A 24,448-nucleotide genomic window follows, 5' to 3' on the forward strand; every position below is an offset into this window, starting at 1 on the left:
GTATCAGTGAATTCTACTCCTGAAACCAAAATTGCACTGTATATTAACTAACTAGAATTTAGGTAAAAATCTGAAAATAAAGTGTTCCTCTCTTTGCATTCATAACACAGCAGATTATTTTGTGCTCAATGCCTTGTTACCTCCAAGCCCAGAACATCAAAAGTGGCCAGTAAAAAATCTTAGAAAGATGTATTTTCAGAACCAGAGACAACCATGCCTTAAATACTATCGTAAAGATGACATCAAACCTGAGACCACAGAGCCCACAAGTATCTTCAGAGACTGAAGGGAACATCACAGGAGGACCCCACAAGTTTGCAGAGAATTCTGCAAGTCATAAGATGTTTGAGACAGGAAGGGCCTTAGGGGTCATATTACCCAACCTCTTTAAGAAACAGGACAAGAAAGGAGAATATGACTTGCTGAAGGTAATCCAGTTGTTCTGGCTGAGAAGGACCTGGAGCCCCCAGCCTCTCTCCACTCAATTCTGTTCTACATGCATTGCCTGGGGAGGTCAAACCACTCTTGGTGGTATCTGGTAAAGCCCTTTCATCCTCTTCTGGACCAATGGGAAGCCATCTGTAAATCTGGCATACTTTACCCAGCATTCCTAGGTGATGACAGGGACAGTGACTTCAGTGAATGGTCTCTGAGCACTCCCTCAGCATCCCCATATCCTGTCCTCTCCACAATCAATCCTTTCTAACCTTTCATTTATCACGCCAGAACTTGAGAGTGAAGTCAGAAGGGGAGAAGGCCACCAGGACTGTGTGTTCTCCACACCTCTCCTCCTGCACATAATCTCTGGATAATGATTCCTTTTGCCAAAAGCCCAGCTCCCGAAATAGTGCGGTGCATTGGCCGATATCCAGGAGTTAATAGGGATGGCAGCATTGTGTCTTATGACCTGTTTTAACTGAGCTAATTTAGAATTTGCCTGACCAAGAGTACCATAAAATGTACTCCTCAAGATGAGATTGTTAATTACCACAGGATGACTCGCCTGTTTTGGTGGCTGGGGAGAGCTGGAGGGGAAAGGCTGGTTTCCAGAAATAATCCTTCCCTCCTCAACAAATAGGAATTAAATGTGGGAAAGGGCAAAGGGGATAGACAGAGAGATTCACCCACAGGAACTAAATAGGGTTATAATTAGTTTGTGTGTTTGCAGGTGTCATCTTTCACCCTCCGCTGTGGAGGAGACTGCGGGTAAGCTCAGAATCTTCTGTGTCTCTGGGAGAAGGGCACTGAAATACTTGGGGCGTTAGAGAAAGAGCTGGAAGCAAGATGACTGCTAGGAGCAAGGCAAGCAAAGTCTCTGTGGTGCAGAGAGACACCGGATGCAATGACCCCCGAATATAACACCGTTTACTGACAGCAGCTCCCTGCAGCTATTACAGGGCTGCCGGAGCGTCCTAATTAGTGAGGGTTGTCAGCACTCCCATTATAATCCCCAGTTGAGTGAGCTAAGTGTTTGTCACAGCCACTTCAAGTCACAGCCTCTGAAACATAGCCTTGAGTGGCCAGTCTCAATTTGTTTTTACCCCATGACTTATTCTAACCACCTCCATGCTTCATATGCATTTCAAATGTATATTTAAGCAGAGCAGTCTCATATAAATGGGATTTGATTCCCACAGCTGTCTCATTGCTGAGATGTCTATCATTTTACAAAAATGTCCTCTCAAAGCAACTCTTTCCAAACGTTTCTAAGATATGAGCTATACATTTTATAGCATTTTCTTCCACTTTGCTCACTGTTTCCTCTCAGGCTGGCTCCATATACTGGGTCTTGACCTCACCACAATGGTTCTGAGTAAACAGGAATTTGTTCCTGCTCCTGGATGTATTAGACTGTAGTCTTGTGTATTAGTCAATCAGAAGATTTTGTTCTGTGAGTTCATCCTAAGTATGCTCTCCTTAATATTTGTTAATTCATGAAACCCATATGGAATGTGAACTGTGTTAGATATTTAATCTTATGGTTATGCCATAAACCTTTACATGACATGATCTGCCTTAATGTATAGACCAGCCTTATTAAAAGTAATGGGTGTCTTGCATTCTGAATCAAGAGAGCATTTTGAAGAGCAGGAATAAAACTCAAATGAGATGATATATGTGTAAAAACACGATTCATATGGATGCAATCTTGTGAGCACTGCCTCCTTTCTCAGCGAGCCTCTTCTCCACAGCCACAATTCTCAGGAGAGTTCTAGGGTGAAGGGTGAGGAGGGGGAAGCCTTATTTTCTTGAAGTTCCAGACAATACCCTAGGTAAGCATATCAAATGTCAGGCTTCCCTTAGGCAGTATGGAGCTGACCTAGCTTAAGTCTGACACCAAAACCAGTGGCTTTTTAAACAAGAGAAGTCCAAAAGGTACTAAGAAAACAGAGCCCACATAAATACTTTAGAGATCGATGTGAAATAAATATTAAAAGTGCTTGATGTGAATTTATCTATTAAACAATGCAGGATCATTAACAATAGTCAAATCGAGTATCATTTCAATTCACAAAGCCAAAATCCAACATTTTGAGAAATTTAATAACATTTTTAAACGTTGTATTATGGAGGTTTTCGAACATATACAAAAGCAGAGAAAGTAGTTTAATGAACCCCATGTATCAAACACCTAGCTGCAACACTATCAACTCCGGGAAAATCTTATTTCACCCCTATTCATCATCACCACCACTACCCACCCATCCCCAGATAATGTTAGAATTAAATTCAGATATTTCAAGAAATTTAAACAGGCATTTCATCTGCCTTAGAAAATCTACTTGGGGATAGTGTACCAGCTCCTGTTAGTGCTTTGGGCCTATCCCTGCTATATTCACACCCCTACATTCCTCAAGGCCTCAAAACTATCCACAGCCACCAGAGATGTCTTTGCAGAGGTGCCTTTAAGCACACTATGAACTTCATCAGTAGCCCAAAATGCCAGTGAGTGACTGGGCACTACAAGGAAGAACAATTACCAGACAATCTTACAACCTCAGAGGCAGCACTACCTACTCAAGGCCTGAGAATGGCCCGCATAAGCCAGCATGAAACAGCATTTCCCAGTCACTAAGGCCACAATGCCAAGTGCTCTACTCTCAAAGAACTGAAAACAAGAAAGCATCATCCTTCCCATAGAAAACGTCATTTTCCTGGGGCGCCTGGGGGGCTCAGTCAGTTAAGCGTCTGACTTTAGCCCAGGTCACGATCTCACAGTTGATGAGTTAGAGCCCCGCATCAGGCTCTGTGCTGACAGCTTGGAGTTTGGAGCCTGCTTTGGATTCTATGTCTCTCTCTCTCTCTCTCTGCCCCTCCCCAGCTCATGCTTGCACTCTGTCTCTGTCAAAAATAAATAAACTTTAAAAAAAAAAAGAGAGAACGTCATTTTCCTTAAAAACAAAAACAAAAATAAATATACACATGTAAACAAGTAGAGTCTTCATTCTACAGAAATGTATATGAAAAGTGCTATTATTGAAATGAACACCAAAAAAAAATTAATAGAGCTTGTAATGAGATACGGAAAGCTGGAGACTTACATGTCCTCATCACTATTTATATATTTGAGACTATTCTTTCTGGAATCACAATAGGAAAACATTTAAGGAGAAAAAAAAACACATCTGCACCCCCTAGAAAGCTACTTAACTTATTCCTCAGGATGTGTAGGAGCTTGAGGGTGTTGACAAATGTGCAAAATAAATATGTAAGGTGGTAATGACCAGTCAGCATTTTAAGGGTCTGAAAATATTTTTTAAATCAATAAGCCCCAATCTTGGCACATTAGCAGCTACTGGTATACTAAAATAATCTACCTGGAAGGCATGGGAAAGTCAGACATTGTCCAAAGAGAAGCAAACAAGTTTGATTAATGAATGAGTTTGTACTAAACTTCTAATTTTGCCCATCAAAGCAATGGTGAATCGAGCCATTAATGAGCAAATATATGTTTTTAGATGACATTCTAGAAATACACATCAGAGAGAAGGTGCATCCACAGAATAGCTAACTTGGAAATATTGGACAAATTTAGTAGGAAAAAGGCAAGAAGAACTTCTTAATCAGACTTTGTCAATCATCACCCAAACCACAAGGAGAATGGCAATACCATAACCAGGCCTTGTCAGCAAGGAAAGCAGAGGTGAAGGAGCCCCAAGAGTTAAAACCTTGTTTACTATGTCTAGAGGTAGTGCAATCTATATACCAATCACTGAAGTCATTTAAAGCTTGCCTGTTGCTGACAAATGTAGATGGACAGATATGTAAAGATGATGCGTCATGAACTACAGCTGATGAATTTCCTGCAGAAGCCCCTGTACTCACATCAGAAGTGTCAAGAGGTGACAGAGCTACATCACACTGAGTCTGGCAGTTTAATTTGGTGTCGGCTATTAGTGTTGACTCTCAGCGCTATTGCCATTCAGTGTTTCGCTGGCAAGGTGACACAGCCTCAGAGATTGCTAAATTTCTTTGTTGAGTGAAAGAGAGGTTGCCTGGTTTGCACAGTAATCCCTTGCTGAACAATAGGGACTGCAGAGGGGCAGGGAGAGGAAACAGGGAGAAAAGGAATTTATTTCACAGAGCATGCCTTAAACTTCCCTTGCACAATTTCAGGTAAGAGTTTGATGGTTTTGTTGGGTAAAAAAACAAATGTCTGGAGCAAGGATGATTTGTGTTGATGGTCTGGCTGACTTAGAAGCTACTGAATGCACTGGCATGATGGAAGTACTCTCCTTACACTGGTCCCAGTCAAACCACCACATTTGCTCAGGAAGGAGGACTTCATGAGCTGCTCTGACCTCTGAGTGTCACCCATCAAATCCAGTAATCTTCCTGTTCTCCTGGCCCCACCCTTGTGGGAGAGGCAGGCTTTGGCAGTGTACCCAAGGACACTTCAACCTTCCTCGGTTGCCCTTTCTCCAGAAAAAAGAGAAATACTGCCTGTATCCTACCTCCCTCCCCACTCCATGCCACTGCTGGCAGGGTAAGAAGGTATGGAGTACAGGCCAGGGAAGCCCTTGAAAGTCCACACTGCTTAAGGGAAGACTGACATTGACTGAAGGGAATTTGGTCAAAGGCTAATAACAGATAGCTCCTCCTCCACTCTTCCCAGAACAGCACTACCACACAACATGGAGGCCACAGGAAGGTGATGAGGATTACCAGCTCCTAGGATATACCCTTCCAGAACTGTCTGTGGGACTAGGGCAGCAGGGTCAGGGTCAGGGGGACGGTTGGAAGAAACATGGAGAGGAACTTATAGTCATTAATAGTAAAAATAATCTCTGTAGCAACAAGAAAAGCAAGACTCAAAGTTTAAGCAACTTGTCCAAGGTAGCAATTAGAATTAGAGTAGGCCAGGTGCCTGGGTGCCTCAGACAGTTGAGCAGCTGAGCATCCAACTTCAGCTCTGGTCATGATCTCACGGTTCGGTTCGTAAGTTCAAGCCCTGCATTGGGCTCTCTGCTATCAGTGTGGAGCCCATTTTGAATCTTCTGTCTCCCTCTCTGCCCCTTCCCTGCTTGCTCGTATATGTACTCTCTCTCTCTCTCAAAAATAAACATTTTTAAAAAAGAAAAATGAGAGTAAGGAAAAGAAAAAGCACTGTAGGAGCTCTATCTTATAAGAACTAGAACAGATTGCAATGTTTCCTAGCACCTGCACTACCACACTGGCCAAGAGCCTGCTCACAGTACTCTGCTCCTTACATTTTCATGGAATTTTATACTTGTCTGTAGCTTTTACACCCATTATCTCATTTGAGTCTCATTTATTGCCTGAAGCCACTCCCAGAAGCCACACTCTGGTTCTGAGCTCTTCCAATATTGCAACTTCCACCCACATGCTTCTCTTTTATAAAAGAAAGCTGCATATTCCAGGACAATTTCACCCAGTGCCAGGGAGCTGACCAATCAGAAACTATCACAATAGCATAACTCAGACAATCTATGGTGAAAAAGGTAAATTTCTAAGAGGAAAATACATAGGTTAGTCCAAGGAAGTCCGTACAAACAAGGAATGTCTGAGATAACTAAAACATTAAAAAAATTTTAATTTTATTTTGGGGAGCACACACGTGGGAAGGGGTGCAGAGAGAGGGAGAAAGAGGATCCTAAGTGGACTTTGTGCTGACAGGCTGACAGCAACAAGCCCGATATGGGGCTCAAACTCATGAAACGAGATCATGTCCAGAGCTGAATTTGGAAGCTCAACTGAATGAGCCACCCAGGTGCCCTGATAACTAAAATATTTTAAAAGAACATCCTCGGAGCGCTTGGGTAGCTCAGTCAGTTAAGCCTCCGACTCTTGATTTTGGCTCAGGTCATGATCTCACTGTTTGTGAGATGGAGCCCCACATCAGGCTCTCTGCTGTCAATGTGGAGCCTGCTTAGGATTCTGTCTCCCTCTCTCTCTGCCCCTCCCCTGCTTATGCGTGCTCGCTCTCTCTCTCGCTCTCTCTCAAAATAAATAAACATTTCTTAAAAAAAAAAAAAAAAAAAGAACACCCTCAATTCAATCTCCAATCTAAAAGTCCTTGGAGATAAAAATTCACAATGATAGTATTCTTACGGGTTTTTTTTTTTCCCTGTTAACATTTCTCCAGTGGAAGGATCCTGTGTATTTGATTTCTGCTTTCTGAAAACATCTCCCTTCTATAGGCATCTTTGTAAAAGTTTCAGAAAGATCCTGTAAGGGATATCAGGCCATATAGCTGGACGTAATGTACAGAGCAAAGACAGTGAGAGTCCCCACTCCACACTGGTCACCCACCTGTAATATCGCGTCCATCTGCAGAAGCGGCACTTCGTGAGGGGTATTGGCCAGTGGAACGCGTCCACAGGAAAGTAGCTGGGGCGCTGTGGAGTCGACATTACAGTGCGTGGTTGAAGCGCCTTGGCCGGAGAAGATAGGAATAAGTACAGTCTAAGTCTTCAATCAGTTGGAGAGTTGCCAGGTGAAAACTAAGAGATGTTTATAAAAACGGGCTTTTCCTGCACTACCCACAGAGGGGGTTCACATGGCATTGTTCTGGTTTTCTGCGGTAACTTAAAAGGAAACTTGCACGATGTCCAGAGCCCTTGATGCAAATAAAGGAGAATATCCTCTAATTCCTTGCAGAGGAACCCACTTAGGTGGCACCATCCTTGATTTCCCAATGGACCATCCATTTGCAAAAGGAAAAATGATGGCACTACCGCATAAATCTGAAGAGAAGCTGAAAGAAGCCTCGGCTGACAGCTTGTGGCATTTTTGCCACTGAAAACCTGGCTGGTGTCACTGTTGTATCCTCCAGAAATACTGGCCTGTGGGCTGCGCTGAAATGAAGTTTGCTACTGCCACTGGAGCCACTCCGGTTGTCTGCGCTGTTCAGCCCCGGAAGTCTCATTAACTGGATCCAGGCAGCCTCTGGGAAGCCAAGACTTCCACTGGTTACTGATCTCAGGGCTGACCACCAGCCTCCCGTCTAATGTTAACCCCCCTACACGGCCGGCCGTGTAACACAAACTCTCTTCTGTGCCCCCGCGGGCAGTGCCACCCTAGGCCACAACAAGGACGCTCCTTCAGCTTGTCTGAGGTGGTGGTTCTCCGCGGGAAGTTCTGCGCATGCGTGGGACCACCCTCTGAACTCCCGCGGAAAGTCACACGTGATCTCTTTTGTAGGGAGATCCTGAAGAGATTGAAAAGGAAGAAAGAGCAAGCCCCTCCTGAGAAGACTGTGCCAAGGTGGAATTTCAGGGAAAATGAAGTGCTTCACCTCCAGAATTTACTGCTACTCGACCCTCAGTCTCAGACTGGTCTGAGGACGGGCAGGTTCCTTCCTGAGGACTGGAGCGCTCAGCCTGCTTCTGAGGGACTGGTCCGCAGCTCCCGCCTCACAGGCCACTGCACCGGTAGGAACAACCACTGAGTGAGTGATCTTAAACTGTTCTTCCACAGACTCTTAAGCAGAAAATGGAAATGAGATCGATGGAAAATAAACAGTTTCTTAAAACAAAAACAAACAAAAAAACCCGCCAGAGTAAAGCCCAAACAGCGAAAGTTTCAGAAGGGAAAATATGAAGTAAGAAAGACCTAACTAGTGGCTAGACTGAATTGAAATGAGCCGACTCAGGAGGCCATGAGTTGCCTCCACAGGGAGGCTAAGTGCTTTGGGGAATGTCGTAGACGGATCTGTTCATCCCATAAGGAGTTGGAGTAGTTATTGCTCAGGTCCCTTCCCAATCTAGGTGCCCTGGAATCTTCTCAGTTAGGCCATAAAGTATTATAGAAGAATGAAGGAACTCAGACATTACGTGTCCTGACCAAGGGTGAGGAATAAACCGTTGTACTCTATGAGGTAGGAAAGGTCGAGATAAGGAAAATGACTCAATGGGCCCCTCCTAGCTTCTCCAAGCCTCCAGGTTTTCTCCCTATTGTTTCAGAGAGGTGTCAAGGGAAGACACTGCTGGTGAGGAAGGTCCACCTTCTTCCAAATCTGACTGGATTCAACTGGTTAGTTTTTTCTCAAATGAAGAAACAATATCTACCTTTTAGGGAGGTTGAAAGTTTGAGGGTCTGGAATATACAGAATATAGCAGCCCTTTCTGTCCTGTTTCCTCTGCTGTTTAGAAAGGGTTCTCACAGACCACCTGATCAAACCTCTTCATTTTTTTTAGGCGAGGAAACTAAGAGCCAGAAAGGTCAACTGTGACTAGCAGAGCTGGGCCTTGAGCATCGGTCTCCTGGTGTTTTATCCAGTGGTCTTTCTTCCACCAAAGACCATTTTTATTCACTGGGGATACAACTACCAATTTCTCCAACAAATCAATGGCATGGAAAGTGAATAGATTAAAAGAGATATAAAAGAATCAGCTAAATGCACTGGTTGGAACTTGTTTAAATTGTGATTCAAAAAAACCAATTGGAAAAATATATTTTGGAGACAGCAAAACTGAGTATGAACTAGGTTGCAGATAGGATTATTTACTGAAATTTGTATTCAATGTGATAATGGTATCAGGCATATATAACTTTTTCAGTGTGAATGCATATTGAAGTATTAACAACTTTTAAAATATGATGCATGGGATTTGCTTTCAAATACCACAGAAAAATGGTGGGAGGTAGTAATGGATGAATTGAGATTGGTAAATGTTGGTAATTGTTGAAGCTGGGTAATGAGTACATGGGGGTTTATTAAACTATTCTCTCTACTTTTGCGTATACTTGAAAATGTACATTTTTGAAATGTTTAAAAAGAAAAAAATATTAATCCAGACTTAAAGCTGAGAAGTTGAAACCACAACCTCTCTCCTGTCTCCAGTAGAGCAATAATGGGGGTGGGAGTGGGAAAGGTTGCCAAGGCCTAGATCACTGCTGCTCTCCTGAGTCTTTCACTCAGCACCCCCTACCTTCTCACTGAAGATGCTGGGGACGGGTGCAGGAAATCACACTGTGCTTTATACACATTTATCCCTCACACTCATCTGATGCACGACACCATGGTGAATACCAGATATGGTGTTAGCATTCATCAGTAGTTTATGTCACCAATTCTCACCCTCCCTTTGTGGTGTATCTTTTTCTACACACACACACACACACACACACACGCACACACTAGGAACCATCAACAGTACAGGAACCCATTTTGTTTGTGTATTAATCACAAGGAGGAAGACCTACATACCATTGGATCCAAATGGAAACTTACCTGTAATATGGAATCAGAGTGTGGTTTGGCTTTGGACTACAATCCCTTCCCCTGTTAATTCTCTCAAGAGATTTGAGTAATTTGGGCTTTCATAATTAAAGAAGTTATGTCTTTGTGGGAACATATTGAAACACCTTTCGACTTGAATATATTTACCACTGGAATCTTGATCTAATAGCTTATAATAGTGACTCCAAAGGCATTTACAGGTCTCTATCCAGTGACTTTATGAAAGGGGTTAGAGATGGAGAAGGGCAAAAGAGAAACACACACACACACACACACACACACACACACACACATACACATAGCCTTGGGAAATTTCTTAAAATGATCAGGACTATTTACCTTCAACCAAAAAGAAACTTACCTTGATCCTAACACATTTGCTCCCTTCCAGGTACTAACCATCCCCATCTCTTTTTACTGCTGTCATCTAGTCCATCAATGATGCTGTCAGCCATCACAGAGATCACTTTGATAAGTCAGAAATTTGTCAAATATTATCATGGCCAATATTATTACAGAGGAAATAGGGAGAGAAGCATGACTCAGGTTTGGACTCCTGGAAGTAAAGCATGGAGGCATGAAATCATGGGGTTTGATTCTAGGACCCCACATTCTGAAAGAAAGCATTCATTAATAATTGTTAAGGAACACACCTCTAGGCCCTATTCCCCTGTAATGCAGACCCAGTACAGGTTGGTGTTAGTGTGAGTGTGGGAATCACATCTCCCCCTTCTTTGTGTCTCCCACAAAACTCAGCACAGTACTTAGCACCTCATAAGAATTCAACAAGTGATTAATAGATTGAATTAGAGAGTTGCTGTTTGCAATCTCGCACCAGGCACAAGATTCCCAAGATTCACCATTGCTAGTGCCCATGGAAATTTATCCTGCTCCAAACTATATACTAATGCAATGGTTTTCTAACCCTTAAGTCTCAAAAGTATGATTTACAATTGGAAAAAAATAGAGGTATTTTTTATCCAATTGCATCTTTCAGTTTAAGATACTGTATTAGACTGAAATAGTGATTATAACTGTAATTCAAGAGATTATCTCTTCTGGACTCATCCCATTAGTTACAACAAAGCCCCATCATTAAAGACTTTACTGCCTTACTGGGACAGAACTTGTGATGAGTGACTGACTTCCACAACTGGCTTAGGGAACCAGAATCATTCATTGAACCAAAGGAAAAGGACATCAAGGAAAGAAGAAATCATCAAAGACTAACTCTCTTAGCTCACTGTTTTTTCCTTTTCTTGAGTCAGACCACTAGCATCTCTCTTGGAAATGAGATAACAGAAGATGGACTTGAGTACTCAATGATTTCAGTGGGTCTGCAGCACTTATTAAGCACTGATTGTATACAAATCCTTCAATGGCATAGCTGTGGCTGAAGAACCCACTGCAGACCTGGCCCATGTAGGCTTTGCATGAGAAGCTTATTGTCTTATCAAGAAGCCCTAAAAGAGAGGAGAAGTGTTTTTCAAAATAAACAAAAAGTGGCATAAAAACTGGTAGAAAATAATAAAATGCAAATGAAATACCCAAAGGACAGGGAGAGTTGGATTAAGGCCACAATTAAATTGACATAGGCAATAACAATTCCTTCCATTTGTACGATACATTTGAAAACAATACAGTTTTCACACCCATTACCTCTTTTAATTTTCAAACAATTTTATGAAGTAAGTTTTATCTTCCCCAATTTCTCAATGAGAAAACTGAGTCCTGTGTAAGTAAAGTGATGTGTCCAAAGCCCCTGAGCTAATAAGTAGCAAAACTGAACAGAAAATAACTCAGTTCTAATCTGCTGGATTCTAGCCATTGCTGTTTCCATTTCCCCACATTATCACTCAGTGTTGTGTATCTGTGCAGAGCTCTCCTTTTACAAAGTATTTTCACAAGGGCTTCATCATTTGGTCCTCTCAGTAGCCTGATGAAAGAGGCAGAGCAGAAACTCCACAGGAGAACAAACTAAGAAGTTGGTGAACTTTCCTGCCTGAAGTCTCCCAACCAATGATTGTCAGTGCATCCTGACTTCCAACACAGGAACCATATCTAACTGTGATTTTATGGCAGGGGTGAGCAGGAGAAAGGACAAGTGCAAATGAGGGCAAGTGCACTTTCATTTCTTCCTGGATCTGTACCTGCAGGTAACAGTTCAAACCCTGAGACCAGAAGAGGAGAGGGACTAAGATACAAACCAGCCTGTTCTCCCAGCAGCTTACTTGCTTTTCAGAGCATCAGGAGTGGTGGGGGTTCCTTATATATGCCCCATAACCCAAATCACCCTGGACCCCTTTGCTGGATCAAGACAATGGAGTTGGATGGTGAATTTAAATCGTGTCCCCAGCTCCCAGCGCTAACTTGTCTAGCCTGTCAGTGGAACTGCCACAGCCTCCCTTGTTTTGCATGCCCTCTGTGAAGATGAAGAGAGAGAGAAAGATAACCCCAGGGTGAGCAGGAGAACCACTTTGGGAAATGTATTCCCGCAGCACCTGGGAAAGAGCAGGCTAATTGGTTCCAGAGGCGGCAGCGGAGGCAGCACAGGCAGGTAGGATTGCGCGGTCCTTTATTGACTGGTGCAGTCACTTGTTGGGAACCCGTGTTCATTAGCTGTGTGTAAAGTGATATTAGAGGAGAGACGCTGGGTTCTGTGCTGAATGATTGAGCGCCCTACCTGATGGGAGGTGCATTATGTAAAAGCGCCTGTGAGAGTAATCGAGTTACTTAAGTGGATGTGTTGAGCGTATCTGAGAGAGTGCTGCCTCGAGAATGCAAGATCAGGGGGCGTTGAAATGTGAAAGGCAACTCTCTGTGAACTGAAATAAGCCCTAGACTTGAAGCTGCACTTCAAGTGCACTCCTTCTGAGTCTTCCCACTTTCCCTGTGCTAACTCTTCAGGTTTCTGGGCACATGTGGGTCAGTGAGCATCAGGATCTGTTTGTCTAGCAGACCCAGGAGGAGAGTGGAGAGGCCAACTTTTCTTCCTTCAAATCTTCCTTAGTCCTCTCTGTGACATGAGGAACCTCCTTGGCTAATCCCTAGGTTTTAAAAGAGTCAAAGAAATGCTTAAAAAGCTACTAAACCAGTGATATCTCATAGCATGTTGCTGCTCAGGTGAAAAGTGGCAGTATTTGCCTCCACACCCCTAATGTTTAGAGGTATAGAAAGGAGAGTCTGGTTAGCATTGGCCTTGTCCTGAGATCAAACAAGTACAGCAACCCCCACAATGGGGTGTGTCAAAGGGCCACACTTCCATCTCTGTGGCTCCACAAAGTGATGGTCATCAGTGCCCTTCTTTTCTCCTTCATTCATTACCTTCCAAACGCCCTTCCTCTTCTCTTAACCACAGCTTCCCGGTGAGACAGTGACATTCACACAAAAGCATTTCTCTGACCCTACCCCCACCCACTCTATAGGACCTGCAGACTCTTCTAGTTCTTCCTAAATCATCCCAAAAGTCCCAGAGGCGTTTCCTAGGTGCTCCAAACCAAACTAGTGGGCTACCAATGTCCCCTATCCCTATAACACAGGGTTATGGGTGGTGTCTTTATGACCTCTTGCACAAAAAGTAGTGCCTGTGTACATCCTAGTGTCTAGGACTCTGTATCTCTTATGCAAATAGACCATGGCTGGGTCTACACTTCCCAACCCAGTTCCTCCAAACATGACACATTCTAGGGAGAACAGAGCTTCAGCTCATGCCATGACCCAGACCACTTTCAATGGGTCCTAACCACCTATACAATGCAACCCAGATTCTTCAGAATGGCATTCAAAGCCCCAGTCACTCTGCTTCTGCTTCAGCTCATCTTCCAACTCTGTCCTCCCACTCAGATCATCATACCCCGCCCCCCATACACACCACTTGCCTTTCACTAAATACACTTGAAATTGCTGCCTGCCATGGGCCTTTATTCTAAAGGTCTCCTGTAACTGACCTGCCTACCCCTCCACCCACTGCTGCTTTTCAAAATCCATCCTGTCAACTAGCAAGACCCAACATGGGCTTTCCTCTTCTCCTCACAGACCAGGTTACATCACACACAGTCAGTAGTGTGTGTCCCTACCTCAAGTGTGCATCCTGAGGGCAGGGTCCCCATCTTATCTATCTAAATCCCTATTGTCAATAACAGAGTGCTTTGCACATAGTGGGACTCAATAGTGGATTGAAGAGGCTGTAGGCATCTAAAAAATGATGCCTGCGAAAATAAATCATTTACATCCTAATTATGAAAATATTTATCTATTTTGTTTCTTTTACCTGAAGGTGCTCAGGGAGGAGAAGAGGACCCAGAAATGTCAAGATTTGATAGACAAGGTTAGGATTGGGAAATGCCTGAAGCATGGCCTGGGGGGCACCCACATTTATATAAAATGGGAACCAGAGAGGGGCGCCTAGGTGGCTCAGTCAGTTAAGCATCTGACTTCGGCTCAGGTTACGATCTCCCAGTTCATGGGTTCAAGGCCCACGTCAGGCTCTGTACTAATAGCTCGGAGCCTGGAGCTTGCTTTAGATTCTCTCTCTCTCTCTCTCTCTCTCTCTCTCTCACGCTCTCACTCTGCTCCCCCCGCCCCTCACGCTCTGTCACTCTCTCTCTCAAAAAATAAATAAAACATTAAAAATTATATTAAATAAATAAATAAAATGTGAACCAGAGAAAACAAAGAAAAAGGAGAAACAGTGGAGAAAGAAGATAGTCAAAACAAAGGAGCACATCACCAACTCTCCTAGGAGGATTGACCCCGACACTAACAGTTCATGCTAGTTGATAGCCTTCAGCCTTTTTTATTTCAACTTTTTTTCATAGAACAAAGAGAAGTTGGAATCATCAAATATTAGAATTACATAATCTATCCCCTTCATTTTATATAGTCAGAAATGAAGGCTCAGAGAGGCAAATTGACTCCCCCAAGGTCACATACCAATTAGCAAAGTCAGAACTAAATCCCAGGTCTCCTAACATGTGCTTATTTTTTTTTTTTTACAAATATTATAGTCTTTTCTTCCCACTTGTTTATCAAATAGAAATGGGAATGAAATTAAAGGATGAGGAAGGATGAGGCAGAGAAAGAACTAAAAAAGAGTATTCATTCATAAATCTTTGCTACACTCCAGTGCTCCCCCAATAGTGGAAGGCTTTTGTAAATTCCCTTGCTTTCATGAAAAAGGACAAGAAGACATGGAATTCACAAGTGACTGTGTATCCAGTTGCTGAATATCAGCCCCCGCCCAACTATGTACAGACCTCCAATCCTCCTCGCTAGAATCTTGACATTATTGTCCTTAGCACTAGTCTCCAATCCTGCCAGACTTTCCTCTCTGATTTATTAGCACAGACCCAGCAGTCTAAAAACATAATTATTGCATTTTGAATGTATTTCCTATCTATAGGCTGCAGGGGCTTAAGCGGCACATAAACTCTTCTGACACTGAATTATACACTGGAAAACCAAAATTGTGCATTCTGCAAAACCAGCCTGATAGCTGGATGATCTGATGTCTTGAAGATTCAGGGTGACACTCATCAACATCTGCCATATGAATGATGACAGTAATCAATTTTAACATAAAGTACACAGTTTACAGCAAGGAAGGAAACCTCGTAGATCTTTCTTAATCATCTTAATATGGACTATTTCCTGAGTTTTAAAATATACCTCCAGATTCTCACCGTTGATCTAGAGAGAAACTATGGAATTGTTTTGTGACATTACTAATAAAAGGGAAAACAGAGGAGTTAGGTATCATGTTTCCAAATGAATTGTGTCTGGGCAACAGTTAGCATTAAGCATGGGTCCCTCAAGCTTATCCTTCTACCACCCCTTTATATCACCTTTAAAACTACAAGTGGATTAATGCCTTATACTCCTCACAGTCTCTGGGCCCCTCTGGGATTCCAAGGCAGCCTTGGGGTATGTATAGTGACTTAGGGCTCTTTCCATCTCTTCCATGTGTTCGCTGTGCAATCATGAGGAAATAGCTGTCTGTGCCTTGGTCACCTCAGCTACAAAATGGGGATAACACCCATCCTGTATTGGTTTTCTAGGGCTTCCATAACAAAATACCACAGGCCACATAGCTCAAACAACAGTATTTATTTTCTCACAGCTCTGGTGACTGAGTCCAAGGTCAAGCTATTGGCAAGGTTGATTTCATTCTGGGGACTCTCTTTTGCTTACAGATGGCTGCCCTCTCCCTGTGTCCTCACACAATCTTTTCTCTGTGCTCACACATCCCTGGTATCTCTCTGTATGTCCAAATTTCCTTTTCTTGTAAGGTTACTAGTCAGACTGGCTTAGAGCTCACTCAGATGGCCTCACTTTAATGTAATCGCCTCTTTAAAGACCTTATCTCCAGAGGTGCCTAGGTGGCTCAGTTGGTTAAGTGTCCAACTTCTGCTCAGGTCATGATCTCACAATTTGTGAGTTCATGATCTGTGTCGGGCTCTGTGCTGACAGCTCAGAGCCTGGAGTCGGCTTCGAATTCTGTGTCTTCCTCTCTTTCTGTCCATCCCCTGCTCGTGCTTTGTCTCTCTGTCTCTCTCAAAAATAAATAAACATTAAAAAATTTAAAAATAAAAGACCTTATCTCTGAATAGGATTACATTCTGAGTTACTGGCAGTTAGGACTTCAACAAATAAATTTGAGAGGGACACAGTTCAGTCCATAACACTCCCACACTGTGATGTGATCATAAGAATTGAATGCAATAATGGATATAAAGTAGCTAACATAGTGTCTCTGTATAGTAAATGCACAGTAAACACCAGCTATTAGTATTATCATCATCTCTTTTGATAATATAATTTTGAGCTTTAAATAAAATTCAGAGCTCATCATGCGTGTTTCTTGTTTGGGAACTTTGCACTGTCTTTGGGAGCTTTTGGAAAGAATAAAGTTTTGAATACCTCTTCAGAACCTGGTTTGACCTATCTTTCCTACCTTAATCAGTTCTTCACATACCTAATGCTCTCTGTCACTCCAAACTTGCTGCTGTTCTCCAGACTTGCTGGTTCCATCACACATATGGATACCTCTCTCTTCCACTACACAGCCTTTAAGACACATACTAAATTTCACCTCTTTTGTGAAACCTTTCCCCTAAACCTTAGTCAAAGTTAGGTTTTCTTATCTAATTATACAACCAATTCTCTTTGCATATAAATTTACAATATCATATATTGCTTTGTATTTTAACTATTTGCCTATGACTATCTGTGGCTTATTTATCCTTTTTCACACAGACAAAATTATATTGGAATATAATAAAATGTATTGTAATTGAATAAAATTGTGTTAGAAGGAAGAGAGGAAGTGAGAAAAGGAAGATAAAAGAAGATATAGAGGAAAAAAGAAAGAAAAGAAGGAAAGAGGAAGGGGGAAAAAGGGAGAAAAATCCAGCAAACCAAACCTGTGAAAAAGTTAAAAAACAGCACAAAGGAAGCCAGAGGTCAAGTCAAAAGACTAAGCTCACCCTGTCCCCATTGATGCAGTGTATAGACAAGACCAAAATTATCAGATAGACAGGAAAACAGATGTCACTAAAGAGGCAAATCTTTTTCAAGAGCATCTATACTTCCATTGGCAAAGTTTTAACTTCAAAGTTGGTGGAAAGCAAAGACTGGAACCTACTTTCCCTGGAAGATCTAGTCCAATGCATGCTTAATAAATTTGAAATGGGGAGCTCTGCTAACCACTTCTGGTTTGGTGCTGCCCAATTTGAATTGATTTTTGCTCAAATTATTAAAATTTTTCTTTTTTTTTTAAATATAATTTACTGTCAAACTGGCTTACAGACAACGCCCAGTGCTCATCCCAATAAGTGCCTCCTTAGGGCCCATCACCCATTTCCCCTCTCCCCCACCCCCCCCCCATCCACCCTCAACTTGTTCTCTGATTTTAAGAGTCTCTTGTGGTTTGTCTCCCTCCCTCTCTGTTTGTAACTAATTTTTTTCCTCTTCCCTTCCCCCATGGACTTCTGTTAAGTTTCTCAAGATCCACATATGAGTGAAAAGATGATATCTGTCCTTCTCTGACTGACTTATTTCACCCAGTATTAAAATTTTTCATATGCCTCAGTTTATCTTCTAGCAGTTCTCTTGTCAGAAGAGGGAACCAAAAGAGACTCCTGATAACCCCCAAGGGCAATGAGCAACCAGACATATAGGCGCCTGTTGAACCTCTTGAGCTCACTGCTTTCTCACTGTCTCTGTAGGTAGTGGATAAGTGTCTTTCGGATCCTAGCTCTGCAGCTTTTAGCATTAGAGCTTTCAGACTTGTTTGAGCATTTCTTTTTCTAAAGTGGGTCTGTAAACTGGCCAGAGTCAGACTGGCTCCACCTCAAAACCCAGACTGGGTCTGGCATTGTACTGGTTTTGACTTAGAAACTGGACTGAGCCCAGGATCAGAGTGGGTCTGACTTAAACTGGACTAGGCCCAGTGTGAGGCCTTAGATGAATAAAATTTTGTTTTACAGTTGAGCAAGTAGGTTAACCTTACCAAAAGTCATCTTGAATTTTAGTGACCACAGTGGGGAACTTTTAACCATCTTAACTAAGCTGATCCATTTACAAGGTACCCTAGAGAAAAAGAGATCTCAGCCAGGTACTCACTATAAAGCATAGAGGAAGAATTATTTTTCCTCCTGTGTAGTTTCTGGTGACCAAGATGAGACCCAATGGGACACCGCGCTCACTATGGAGCCTGCAGACAGCACCCTGGGAAACTGGCAGAAGGCAGTACATGGTAAGAATTCTTAACAAAGTCAACTATCCCATATCTCTGTCTGTGGTGCCTGGTTGAAAGAGGAAGGTAAAATTTCATGCTGTACCTTTCTTTCCAAATTCAGGTTGGCAGGAAAAAACATTGGTTATTGATTCTTTCTCTCCCAGGAATAGCTATTGCCTTCTTGTTTGTCTTGTTTTGTGTCCTGAGAATTCAGCTTGGCCACTGTCAAGTTGGGGGGGGGGGGGGGTCCCAAAAATATGGCCAGACAGAAATGTGTGAAATTTATATATATATATATATATATATATATATATATATATATATATATGAATGAAATAATAATCCACATGCTATTCCCTTGCCTCAGAACAGTGCCATGTTCAGAGGCAGGATATGGTTCATTCCTCTGGTTGTTCCTTATACCTTTCCAAGAATAATCCATTTAGTTGTCCTCCACTGATGCCTTAGAGGGGCACTCTGAGCTCCCCAAATTTCTGGCGGTTCTCAGGAGAGGAACATGAAGCAGGATATATAGACCGTCACTTATTTGGAAGGTACCAGAAAGGCCTTCTACTCAAAAGTATACCCTATCCCAAATGCAAACTGGTATAGTCACTATAGAAAACACTATGGAGGTTCTTCAAAAAACTTAAAATAGAACTACTGTATGATCCAGCAATTCCACTACTGGGTATTTACCCAAAGAACATGAAAACACAGGGGGTGGGGGAGGCAGGCCATACATGCACCCCTGTGTTTATTGCAGCATTATTTACAATAGCCAAACTATGAAAGCAGCCCGAATGTCCATCAACAAATGAATGATAAAGAAGATGTGGTATGTATATACAGCGGAATATTACTTAGCCATAAAAAAGAATGAAATCTTGCCATTTGCAACAACATGGATGGATCTAGAGTATATTATGCTAAGTGAAATAGTCAGAGAAAGACAAATACCATATGATTTCATTCATAGGTAGAATTTAAGAAACAAAACAAATGAACAAAGAAAGAGACAACCAGAAAAACAGACTCTTAACTATAAAGAAAAAACTGATTGTTACCAGAGGGGAGGCAGGTAGGGGATGGGTGAAATAGGCCAAGGGGATTAAGAGTACACTTACTGTGATGAAGCCTGAGTATAGAATTGCTGAATAACTATTAATGTACGCCCGAAACTAATATAACACCATATATTAACTATACTAGAATAAAATTTTTTCTAATGTAATTAACTGATTGATTAATTGATTAACTAAAAAGTATACCCTAACCCCATGACTTGCTTCACATATACAGATACTCACAGGAAACTAAGTTCTAGATGTTAACACCATCTAATTAAGTTTTTTTGCTTGAAATAAGAGAAAGTGAAGCCAAAAGACGTTGATATTTAGCCCCAAATCAACCAGCTCGTCAACAGGAATGTAGTCCAAGTCTCCTAATTCTGAGTAGCAAACATTCCCCTCTCTCCAGATAACCCTTTACAAACATGAACTTCCGAGAAAGGGGAACATGTTACATCACTAGAACCTGTGATTTGGTTTAATCTAAATAGCCTAGGGAATATTCCATGCCTGGGCTGTTTGGTAGATGGGTAGAGGCAAGGTGAGGAGGCACCCACAGGACCCAGAAGATTGTGAGAGACAAGTTCTACCATCTTGACCACTTTGCCTAGGCACTTGGAGCTAAAGTAGCAGAGAGATTCCAGGCCTTACATTCGTAAGTGTTCAGATAGCATCTTCTAGAAGAAAGGATCTGAGAGAATAGAGGGGCAGGAGAGTTTGACAGTTAGCTTTCCTCTTATCCCCAACTTGTCCAGCCACACCCTGGTCCAACTATCATGGAATTATCTAGGAGTTCATTTTCTCTTTGCCTCTCTATCCCTTTTAACTTCACAGGAATGCTACTACTTAAAGATGAATATTTGCCCTTTCAAGAGAACACCTTGGAATAAAAGAGAAAAAGAAAGACACTCTAAATGCAAGATCTCATTGTTATCACATACCATAAAATCTTATCTACCCAGCTACAATGGTGAGGGAAAAGGTGGGAGTTCCTAGAAAGTCAGGTGGAGCCAACCAGGTCAAGGCTCTGATCAACCATGCACTGCTCCCTGAAGCCACTGGCTGCAGATGGTTTCTGTGCATCCTGACCCAGCACTGCCCCAGCTGCCAAAGAAAGGAGAGGAGGAGCTGCTGCCCAATTGCTGAGAGTGGACCCAAAATAATCAAGAGCTGCTGCGGACTCAAAATGTGACCTCAGGGCAGGAAATTGTGCCGCAGTGCTAAGAAGTAAAATATCCTGGATTTCCCAAGAAATTCTTTCTGTAAAAATTTTTAATTATTTCAGATAAAATGTTTCATGTTGATCACATACTACATGAATACAGAAAAAGGATGTCTACACAATAATTATAACTATGTAGAAAGTATAATTATGATAGTATAAGAGCTAATGTCTACGTAGTATGTGGGTTATGCACTATACTAAACCCTTGATAAGCATTATCCCCATTAACAATCACAAAAATCAGCTGATATGTGTAGTAGTGGTATTAGTATTTTCATTTTGCAGATTCAAAACCAAACGTGTAGAAATTTAGGCAGTTTGCCTACAATCATCCAGTAAGTGGCTGCACCGGGATTTGAACCTAGACTTATGCTATGGTAGACTCATTATCCTTGACCATTCTTCAACACTCTTGCTCTGTGAATAAGTATGTAAAGGACTAGGAAGGAGCAAGAAAAAAAATAAGGTAGATGAGCTGAAAAGATTCGGAAAATTATATATATATATGTATATATATGTGTGTGTGTGTGTATATATATGTACATACACATACACGTGTGTGTAAGTATATATAACATTTAAGTTCCATATATATCATACCCCAGAGTTTCTTAAACTTAGATTTCTCTCAACTCTGTCCTTTTTAAAGGTCTGATATAAGCCATCCACAAGATCGTGAACTCACAAACCCTGCCCACTCAGGAAGCCTTGCAGCCCCCCATCTCGTGGAGCCAAGGTCCAAAGGACAGCCAGTGAGTAATAGCTGCTGCCCCTTCTGACTGGCCTCCAAAACAAAGGGTACATTCAGGGTTGATAAGGGAAAGCAGTTTCTGATATTGCAGAATTAAAAAGCACCTTCAAACATTTGCCCAAGAAATAAAGTTCATAAGTGGGATTTCCCACATAACATGTAGTCCCAGCCTTTGTAGAAAAGAGCGTCTGGCACAGCTTTGCCCCACAGCTGTCTGTGTGATATCTGAAAAATCACCTAAGCTCTCTGGGCTTCAGCTAAAAAATGGGTTGGGAGGAGGGGAGGCAGGTGGGTAAATTATTGAACAACCAAAGACCAGGGGCTGACCACAGTAAAGTTTGAGGCCCTCCTCACCCACTGATGTTGAATTTCTCTGGCTTCTCAGCAGCTTCAGCTGCTTCTAGGCACTTAAAACATGTGCAAGAGTCTGTGTCTTTGGATATATACTCAAATTGGGAAATAAAAAGGAAAGGCTCATCTGTTTCCATCCAGATAAACTCATCAGATGGAAGTATCTAAAGGTTAAAGCCTCACAAGAAGCAGACTCTGCTTTTTTCTGCTAGACATGAATGAGAAAGGACAAGGCCTTGGGGGTCACTGCAGCCATCCTATAACCACCAAAGGAGAGTCTGCCTGAGAATAGAAGACTAAGGAAGGAGAGCAGAGAAATGGAGAGAAGTCAGGTCTCTCCATTTGAGCCCTGGTCAAACCATACCTGAAGGTACTATTCCATGAACCAATAAATTATCTTTTTTGTTAAAAGCTTTAAAGAAATGAAGCAGCACTAACTGCTAGAGATAGTTCTGAGAAGAGCACATAATTTGAGGTACCAAAAGCTTATTTTGACCAGCTAGAGGTCCTACTTTTTCTGAACCAGGCAAACACCAGCTGTTTCTGAAGGCCTTCCTTAAGGCCTTCTTCATAGTCCTCACAACATATAAAAGGTAAGCCACAACTATTTAGGATTTGACTAACCAGAGAATACTCCAAAAAGAGAAAAGGAAAAAGAACATGCGAGAGTAAGCACATAAGGAAAACTTGGAAGTCCTAGGAAATTCACCCTAAAAAAGAGAAGTCTAAGGATAGAAACTGCCACCTTAAAATATCTGAAGAGCTGGCAGATGGAAAATTAAGGAGGTTTATTCTACACATCAAAGCTTTGTTTACTGTAAACAGGTGGAACACCAACCTCACAAGATGCATGATCATAAAAGGTTTCTTGGTCACATTAGTCTAGAAAATTCTACAAACCATCCCCCTGCTTGGAAAATTACAATACATGTTAGCATGTATTAAAGAATCTGAGAGGTCCTGCAGTAAAAAAAACCATATTTTGCATTGTTTAGTACAGTATATTAGTCCAAGTTCTTCAGAGAAACAGAACCAATGAGATAGAAAGAAAGATTTATTATAAGGAATTGGATCATTCAATTATGGAAGATGACAAGTCCCAAGACCTACAGCTGGCAAGTGGGAGACCCAATGGTATAAGGAGAGCCAATGGTATAAGTTCTAGTCTAAAAGCCAGGAGGCTCAAAGAGTCAAGTTTTCAGTTTGAGTCCAAGGGTAGAAAAGACTGATGTTCTAGCTCAGTTGGGTAGGAAGAATTTCCTCTTACTCAGCCTGATTGTTCTATTCATATCCTTAATTGATTGGATGAGGTCCTCCCTGAGGAGGGAGGTGATATGCATTAATTGGTCTACCAATTCAAATGTTAATCCCATCTAGAAACATCCTCACAGACACATCCAGAAATAATGTTTGACCAAATGTCTGGGCACCCCATGTCCCAGTCAACTTGACACATAAAATTAATCATCACACACTGTATTTCCCAAAACTTCTCCCACCTCAGAATGCCTCACTAGAACAATGTTTTTCAGATATTAGTGGTCCATGGGTCACCTGGGCTATTTTATCAGAGATTCTGATTCAGAGGTCTGGGCCAGACCAATGCATCAGTGCATTCAGGGGTATAACACCTGAATCCATGGATCAATCTCAACACCACTAAATGTGGGACTCCTTCTGCTGTGACTCAGTAGGAAGCACACAGCACCATCTGTCATGTATTTTTGCCCCCAAAATGGAACTAAATCTAAATAAGTCTCCTATATAAGTAACTGTCAGTTAATAGGAAACAGGGCAAACTATTTAAAATTTACTATAATGATACAATCAGCCAAATCTTTAATGTAGCACATTCTGTAAAATGAATGATTTAGTTCCTCCAGCAAATAATACTTTTTTAATGGATGGGGGGGGACTGTCATAGATAGAAATATAAAATATATTTATATTAAGAAATATAAAATTCAGTGCAATGTATAATGTGTAGAAACCACCTTTAGAAGACATTTTGGAGACAACCAGGACAACATGAATATGGATTAGGTACTACCTAAATTAGAGAATTATTGTTAATTTTGTTATGTGTAATAATGCTGTTATGAATGTATAGAAATAAAGTTGTCATCTGGCCAAGATGCATATTAATGTATATGCAGATCAAATTGTATGACTGAGATTTTCCTTAAATTACTCCATTAAAAAATCAGGAGAGGGGGCACCTGGGTGGCTTAGTCCGTTGAAAGTCTTACTCTTGATTTCAGTTCAAGTCACGATCCCACGGTTATGGGATGGAGTCCCTATTGGGCTCCACACTGAGCCTGGAGCCTGCTGAAGATTCTCTATCTATCCCTCTGCGCCTCTCCTCCACTTGCACACTCTCTCTCAAAAAAAAAAAAAAAAAAAGCAGGAGAGAGGATAAATACATTGATATATTGACAACTATTGAGAGTGGATAAGGAAGACATAGTTTTTTTATTTATAGTTTTCTCTACTGTTGTATCATGTTTAAAGTTTTCCATAATAAATATATTTAAGAAAAGAGAAAAGGGAAAAGCATCCCTAGCTGTTTCTTATGCATCCTAAAGTTCTGGTTTCTGGGTAGTGCTAG

General features: G+C 41.7%; 1 protein-coding gene across 1 annotated transcript; it reads left to right on the forward strand.

Annotated features, from left to right (window-relative positions):
- The first annotated feature begins 236 nt into the window (after positions 1 to 236).
- LOC122239496 lies at positions 237 to 21,217 on the forward strand. The gene is made up of 6 exons (XM_042989214.1): positions 237 to 428; positions 1,169 to 1,206; positions 7,666 to 7,895; positions 13,983 to 14,033; positions 18,369 to 18,461; positions 20,348 to 21,217. The coding sequence occupies exons 1-6, from the start codon at positions 237 to 239 to the stop codon at positions 20,401 to 20,403; spliced, it is 660 nt and encodes a 219-aa protein (XP_042845148.1). The 3' UTR covers positions 20,404 to 21,217.
- The last annotated feature ends 3,231 nt before the right edge of the window (positions 21,218 to 24,448 follow it).

The sequence above is a fragment of the Panthera tigris genome, chromosome B3 (assembly GCF_018350195.1).
Source record: "Panthera tigris isolate Pti1 chromosome B3, P.tigris_Pti1_mat1.1, whole genome shotgun sequence".
In the NCBI taxonomy this organism is placed as follows: Eukaryota; Metazoa; Chordata; class Mammalia; order Carnivora; family Felidae; genus Panthera; species Panthera tigris.